This window comes from Macrosteles quadrilineatus, unplaced genomic scaffold (genome assembly GCF_028750875.1).
Source record: "Macrosteles quadrilineatus isolate MER2022 unplaced genomic scaffold, UCM_ALF_1.0 Scaffold_2__2_contigs__length_208266976, whole genome shotgun sequence".
Lineage (NCBI taxonomy): Eukaryota > Metazoa > Arthropoda > Insecta > Hemiptera > Cicadellidae > Macrosteles > Macrosteles quadrilineatus.
The window spans coordinates 123,170,826-123,178,971 of record NW_026542595.1 but is presented as its reverse complement, the minus strand read 5'-3'; the positions used below and the strand labels follow the sequence as shown (position 1 = coordinate 123,178,971).

Below are 8,146 nucleotides of genomic sequence, written 5' to 3'. Positions count from 1 at the left end.
TCTGAGTCTCTACACTAATGGCCAGTTTTGAACCAAGTGTCATCGCCCACCAAAGTATACATCCATCATTCAACCCAAACAACCTACACGGCCTAAAACAAAAGCGGGTTTCAAAACAACTTAGAGAGTGTAAATTAGAACTGGAAAACAGGGTCAAACAATTGAACTCTGTACAAACTTAGTAAATTTCTAAATATATATACTATATGTATACCTATAATATCTAAATCAGCTTCTTGTTATGGGGCCCTCTACTACTGAATAATAACATGGGTCCTTCTTTTATAAAGAAATTCTATGGGGCCTTCTTCTCCAGGAAAATATTATTGGGCCCTCTTCTTCCGGGAAATGTTATGGGGCCCTCTTCTATAGGGAAATGTTATGGGGCCCTCTTCTATAGGGAAATGTTATGGGGCCCCCTTCTTCCAGCAAATGTTATGGGACTCTCAAAATGTTAATGGGCCCTCTACTTCCGGGAAATTTTATGGGGCCCTCTTCTCTAGAAAAATTTTATGAAGCCCTTTTCTCAAGTGAAATGTTATACCCCTCCGTGGCCACCAATATGACTGCCAACTTCTTCTTCATGTTATAAATATCTTGAGTCGTGAACAATCTGAACTTTCGCAGGATGTGGACGATTTCTATCTTCATTAGTTGTATCGCATATGTTTTTGCTGCAAACATGTAAGAAGAAATATATATATTATATTTACTCTAGATACTCCATTTCATATAAATATTATTTTTCGCTCAGGATGTGTGTAACAAAGGAAAAGCTTGGATACACAAACTGTTAAACTAAATGAGGATAAAACAAAATTATGTTTAATTTTAACCCCTGTTTCCTCACTTAACTTTGGATTAGCGAAATAGCTCGAAACAATGCACAAAATTAAGGTAGTTAAATTGTTTACATTATAGATTTTTAAATTTCGATGGAACATCGTAGGTATTTGAAGTCTAGTGAGATTTTTTTTTCCTAAGAGGTTTAAAAGGTAAAACATTGGAGACAAGATCCCTTCTGAAATATAACTTAAGTTTTTTTCAGGTGATTTACTTGAAAAATTAACACACCTACACTTAGACAACTCTAGAGATAGTTAATGATAATGTTTCTTTATTTATTCAGAAACTGCAGTTTTATACTCTGTGTTCTCATGCACTGAAAATAACTTGAAGGTTAAGCTACTTCCTAGTAGTTTATCATTAATATTTTGGAAAATTCAGTTAGGAGCAGCTAGAACCAGGCAAATTATGAGAAAATAAAATTGAATAATACGTTAATATTCCTCTAATGTAAATAATATTTAAAGTATTAAAGATTACATCTCACCAATACAGTTCCTTGGACCCACACTGAAGGGAATGAACGCCAATTTCTCTTTACCAGAGACACATTCTGGTGAAAACCTTTCTGGATTGAACAGTCTGGGATTAGGGTGGATTTTTGGATTCATGTGGATCGCAGACAAGTTACAAACAATCGCACATCCTGCAGGAACTGTGATTTCACCTGGGAAAATAATAAATTGTCTAAACGCGTCCTTAAAGAGTACATTAATATTGGATTAAATTGTAATTTAAATTAAAATATGATGAATTTCAATTTTCATTTCTCGTGTAGATGCATCAATAACCCTTTTCTACCCTGTCCTTGTCTAATTACGAGATTCGCTGTGACATTTAATTACGTAATTTAAAAACATCTTGCTCCTAAGTCAATTATATTTTTAAAAAATGTTCTCCACAATATGGCTTTGGGATAGCAAGTGCGAATTATATTTGGTTTTTTGTTTCTTTGTTGATTTTTTGTCGACTAAAAACGGTCAAGATAACATGTTGTGCCATAGAAGTATGTCCTTAATAGTTGTACATTGTTATACAGATCTCTGTATGGGGTATCTGTTGATACTTTCCATAGCTTTGGCTGGGTTTGTACCATTATAATTTTTCACTTGAAAACTGGATCAGATTTCAAATTCCAACACGTTGTGAAAAATCTTTTTTTACTAATCATGACTCAACATGTATGCAATAATCCAAGCAAAAAGATCAGCTTAAAGAGCTTAAGGGATATTAATCACTATTACTTAAATAGATCATCAATGGCGATTAAATGTTTGATCGAATGGATATGATCATATCATTCCATTTTACATGAGTTTAAAAATTGAAATGGGTTTGATCAATGGATATGAGCAAATACTTGGAACAAAATAATTTTATGAACATATTGGTTGATTTCGATGCTTTTGGATTCTCACTTAGAGTGATATCCTTGGTGGGTTTCCTAAGGATGAAAGGTGCGATCATGAACCATCTCAGCGTCTCCTTGACTACCATATCCAGGTAAGGCATTTTTGAAAGGTCTTCAAGCGTGACGTCATCGTTAGGACCAACCACCGAAGAGATTTCTTTGAAGAGACGTTCCTAAAACATAATTTGGTTCAGACTTAATTTTGTAATTTCATAAATTAATGTCAATGTATACTGAAATAACACATAAATCTTCTTAAATACCTAACATATGACTTCCCTACAGTCTCATAACAGATATAATGAAAACGCTTCCCCCTTTATAATAGGTAGCCAAAAGAAATGTCTTTCCTCTCTGACGTAGTTAGGTTCCTAAACAGCTAGTGGAAATGTTCTTTCTTTCCGATATATTTAGTCTCCTGAGCCACTAGAGGAAATATTATTCTCTTCCGACATACAGGTGTTAATCTCCTAAACCGAAAGATTAAATTTTATTCCTTTACCATATAGTTAGTCTTCTAAACCGCAAGAGAAAATGTTCTTCTTTTCCGACATATTTAGTCTCCTAAATCCCTAGAAGGACGGTTCTTCCTCTCCAACACAGTTAGTTCTAAATGCTGGAAGAAATGCTCACCTTCATTTCCTGTTGAGTCCCTTCAATTTTTTGTTGTATCATAATTTATTTTCATATTTATTTTGCAATCTCAGAATTGACTTGTTCTACTAAATAGACATTGATGGTTAGAGATATTATATATTACGGCTATGCTGCTTAATTTTGAAGCATCACAGTCATCTGTTGTCATTTTTTTTTATATTTGTATTATTTTAGTAACGTAATAGATTTTACCTGGATATCCTGGTACTGTGCGAGAGCCAGTAGACATGAAGCTGTTCCAGTTCCAATAGTATCGGTGCCCTGAGTAACAATACTAATTAAAACTCAATTGGTAAACAAACATATAGTAAGAAAAATATAGAATCAATAGTTTTAAAACAAACAACGGGTTAGTTTTGATTTTCAAAGCATGCAGTTTATAAAGACACAAAACAATTCATTTTAACTCAAAGGGGCAAAAATGTCAACCATCACCTTTTCCATATGTGGCCAAAATACTGGGATGAGGAAAACAGTATGTTTTCATTGAGTGATAAGCACCCGGTGCTCTTTTTTAGTTGCATTGGCTCTGAAGGTTTTAGGTGTCACCGCAGTATAAAACACGGTGAAAATTAAAAATATTCGTTTGTGGTCAAGAAAGAAGTATTAAAGAATATACTGTACTTTACTTTACCATCATAGATGTTCATAGATACTCAAATGAACTATTTATTTTACAAATAAGTTGTGTATGATTTTAACGACTTTACTGCTACTTTACAAAGAATTCAGGCTTTTTTAGGTAATTCTCACATACTTTCCAGGTAGTAAATTTAAACCCCTATTATTGATGGTTATATTTCAATTTACATAAAAAAGCCACATACAGTGATAACTCTTAGGAGTTGGTTATTTCTTAATTGATGCGTGATCACCAAAACCGAAATAAATAAATTAAGCATTCTTCATCCATCATAAGAAAATATTCGGATTACTTTTCTATTGTACTTACTGTGGCATACAAAGTGACTATTTCAGATCTCAAGTCAGCCTCAGTAAAATCTGGGTAGTTCTGTTGTAGAAGTGAGTACGCATCAAAAAGGTTAATACGTTCTGTGAAAAAAGGTTAAAATAAGTTTACTGGCACAGAGCCTCTTAATCCTTACCACTCAAATAAATACCTTTTAGAGAGCTAACCTCTTGACAGCAAATTTGATAAGTATTTAACAGTTACTTTTGTTAATTTAACTTTTAAAGCTCACTCACACATGAAATCCTTATATAATGAATTATTACTTTTGTTACCTTGATTCTCTTCAGATGAACATTTTTTATTGAGTTCATTTATGTCTTTAATATTGCTTGTTTCCTTCTTTAGTTTTTGTTCTTCGTGGCAAACCTAGAAAATGACAGAAAGCCATGTAGGAAAATTATCAAGTGTATAACTACATTTAATTTTACTTTAAATTAGTACTAAGATTTCCTTAAACATTATAACTGAATCAATGAGCCTAATTAAAATACGAGTTCCTAAATAATTTCGATATTTTTAGCCAAAGTTGGTGAATTTGGAATTTCGAATATCCGAATATAAAATTGGGACATTTGACTTTTAAAACTGAGATAAAAGAAAACTGGTTTTTAGTTCAGATTCTTGCTGGCTTTTGACAAAAATTAATAAACTTAGCTCTGTTGGTTTATTTTTTAGACGTATTTGTAGTTAAGTCATTGTCTGAATTTGATAATCGTATTAATGAAACGAATATGACTTATATGAATCTTAAATTGCCAATTTTATATTAAGGTCACTATAGCAAGAATTTTCCCACACTTACTCAGGCTTTTAAGACTTACAAAAATTCAAGCACCAACTAAATCCTCTGTCAAAAATATTTTAACTAATCCCTTGTAAATTAACACTATAAATACCCTCTATAGTTTATGGGAACACCTTGAATGTATATGCTAATATCAAGATTAAAATTGAAAACACCTAACGGATACTTTTATTTTTTTAAAATTCAAACCTGTATATGAGCTTGTGAGAAGTTCCACCAGTACTTGCCGATCTTTTTTACTTTATTCCAGTGAAATAGTCTCAAAAGAAAACTTGACCTGAGCCATGGACGAAAGATACGCATAATGAAAAGTTCTGGTACCCTGAAAATACAAAAGTTTGTTAAGTCATAATTGAATTCATAGATTTACAAAGTAATATGTAGCCTATAGTCTAAGATAAATCAATTAAAGAATTTTTTTATTCAAATTGTTTTTTGTTGATTTGTGTGGATTGTAGTTTAAATGTTGTAATGTCATCGTAATCTTTCATCTTTCTTTAAACTTCTTTCATCCACTACTGTTCTATATGCTCCCCCAAGTCTTGTGTATGTTATTTCACAATCCTGAAACTATGGTAGCAATAAACAAGGAACACTTGTTGGAACAGTTAATATAAAGCATTTTTGATCAATCCAATGACTCAAAGACTGATTCATAATCATTTAACTTACTCTTCTACAAAAATCTTGAGACCTTTGAATGCTTCCGTCTTTACGTCTATCTCGACTTTCGCTCCAAAAATCAAATCTGTAACAAAGAGGTTTTAGTGATGAATCCGTAATAAAAGCAACTTTAGTGAAGTTTATAAATATAACATGTTGAATGTGTTAAAAAATGAAGGTCTTGAAACCTTGATACCTTAGACCCTAAATTTGCAAGTAAAAAAATTATATGCTACATTAATTTTGAGTGTCCTATGCTCCTCGTTTAACGTACGAACGAACCGAAACACCGAAACGTACCGAAACGTTGTGTATTGTTTTTTACATTCGTAATGGAAAATGTCCGCAATAAACCTTTGAACAACATTTTCCTATGCTATTTGAGTTTTTAAAACTTTTAAGGAAGGAAACTGCTTAAACTCTGATCTTTTTACTGTCTAAAATCTTCGTTATGTTCAATTGCAGCACTAATGACCCAGTGATAAATTCCATCTTATAACATAATCAATCCCTCTTGGGATTGAACTAACTTTCAGAAGCTGAGCTACCCAGACAATTGTCGTTGAATAAATATAATATTTAAACCTGAAAGATGTAATAAGACCAGGACGTATTGCAACCCTACTTCGTACAAGAAAATAATTCTCATTTTGCAAATTCTCTTTCGTGAACTTGGTTTATTCGCAAGCCTTTTGAACGAACAACTAGCAACAATTAGAAAAAAACTCACTACAGATGCTCTTGAGCCCGAGGTCCATGGTATACTTTAGAACATTGAACGGTCCGTTGCCTAGGTGATGGGACATCCGTTCAACAAGCTCCCGACTGTTGCTATTGAACGTTGGCACCATGTGTTGAACATTGCGTGGGTGGAACATCGGGTTCATGTGCTTCCTTCTCACCTTCCAATCCTCACCTTTGGGTAAATATAGATTAAATTATTCAAGTGTAGGTATATATGCAAACTCTATGTATGTTTGTTTCTTGGATTCCTTTGATCCAATTGTCTTTGATAAAATTTCCCTATTTTTTTATTACAATGCAATATTGGTTTTGGATATTAAATATATCCATGCATCTAAATAAAACTGTCAAAGTCAAAATTGGTTCATCTGTACCCTTTATACAACCTAAGCTCGACTAACAAAAATGCTATTCCACTAGGCAAGGGTACTCATCATATTATGCTAACACACAAGATGACTCTCTTTCAAGACCACCAGATAGACAAGACTAAGGATAACATATCAGTTAAGGCTAACCCACCAGATTAGGCTAACTCACCAAGCAAGCTTTGCTTAGAGGCTAAACTAACTCACCTTAGGTCAATATGCAAGATTTAACTAACTTGCTTCATGGCTAACTTCAGATTGAGATATGGCTAAATCACTAAAAATAATATCGAAAAATGCAATTCACGAGATGTGTCTAACCTATTAGATCAGATAAGACTAACTCCCATGTAATATTATTTGGGGAGGAAAGGTTTATTGCCAAGAGAAGATTTGTAAAAGGTTCATTTCTTATAAATTCATCCTAGTATATCTATTAATAGTTATAGAACAGCATCCGTCTTACCTCTGGCTGTCAGTATATTTTTACCAAATGGCCCTTCTTCTGGTCCAGCGTCTAGTCCAAAAATGAAGAAGTCGTATTCATCCGCCTTGTCTGAAGTTGTTTGACCGTTTATTATTGTCTGAAAAGCATAAAATATTACCATGCCTCAAGAATTGTCGCCTCATAAAATATTATTAATCGTTTGTAGGAAAAAGCTTTGAATAGATTAGAAAAAGCTGGATCTTGAATATTGTGCAAGTGTTTCACAGAAGTGCTATCTGAAAGTACTAAAATACACCAAATAACACTTGTAATAAAATATTACACTTATACTCACAAGACATTCACAATGTATTACATTGGTAAATACATATACAATATGGTAAGTGGTGATCGATTTCAATTGGACACTCTTAAAACATAACTTTTAAAACATAACTTCGTTTTTTGTACCTGTACCATATGTTTACCATAAAGAAATGTTTAAAAGATCAGCAGTATAAACACTTCCATTTGTGTTATTCCAGACGATAAATCATATCAAGTCTCGCTAAATCGCTTGTTTAGCAACTCGCTCAGAGTTTATCGATATATCCTACTGTGTGTTTATCAAAATTACCGAAATATCGTCGATATCTTGTAGCGCAATCAGAGGAAGTGGTCCAGCCCAAAAGCAAAAGGACTTCAAACCTTTCTCAATTGCTCTCGCTGACATCTCCATCAAGGATCGAGCTATTTCTGTAAAAAGTTTAAATAATAAATCCAGTGATATTTCGAACGAAACAAAGCTAAATCCATGAAAATAAACTAGCATTTCACAATACAAATATGTTTTTACATTGTTCTCTTTACATTTTTCACCATCTAGGAAACAACTTTTTTTTATAGTTTCGACTGCTTCAAATATTACTCTGTATCTCTTTTATTTTAATCACTTGTTTAAGCCTGTATTGAACATTGTATTAGAAACACAGTTACTTTACCTTCAGGTCCCTGTAAGGCAAATATGCCATGACCCAGAATTGGAACTGTTGGTAAGGTAACAGGTATTTTAGCAGCGATTCTTAACAGTTCTCTGTTACTCCATTGGAACCAGATCCAGTAACCGGCGACTAGCAGTAAGCTGTAGAGGCCTAAGCTGATCGCGAACCTAAATGTGGTGTCCAGCATCTCCAAAATACCTGTGAAAATAATTGAATTGATGAGAAATGACGATGACCTCATGTTCTCCTAG

General features: G+C 33.2%; 1 protein-coding gene across 1 annotated transcript; it reads right to left on the bottom strand.

The window, feature by feature from the left end:
- Window positions 1-233: 233 nt before the first annotated feature.
- On the bottom strand, window positions 234-7,925 carry LOC128984839 (cytochrome P450 4c21-like). Its single transcript, XM_054404206.1, has 11 exons — window positions 7,896-7,925; window positions 6,934-7,051; window positions 6,086-6,271; window positions 5,365-5,440; window positions 4,882-5,014; window positions 4,160-4,253; window positions 3,867-3,967; window positions 3,107-3,175; window positions 2,265-2,430; window positions 1,334-1,513; window positions 234-674 (listed from the first exon to the last, which is right to left on the bottom strand). Exons 1-11 carry the CDS (start codon window positions 7,923-7,925, stop codon window positions 511-513), a joined length of 1,317 nt encoding a protein of 438 aa, XP_054260181.1. The 3' UTR covers window positions 234-510.
- Between the last annotated feature and the right edge of the window lie 221 nt (window positions 7,926-8,146).

Bases quoted from the DNA above. Each gene is read 5' to 3' on its own strand.
- LOC128984839 (XM_054404206.1), bottom strand. From the start codon at position 7,925: ATGGCATATTTGCCTTACAGGGACCTGAAG. The intron at 5,015-5,364 runs GTAAGTTAAATG...TTGTATTTTCAG, and splicing joins CTCAAGATTTTTGTAGAAGA to GGTACCAGAACTTTTCATTA. The intron at 675-1,333 runs GTGAGATGTAAT...ACATGTTTGCAG, and splicing joins GGGTCCAAGGAACTGTATTG to CAAAAACATATGCGATACAA.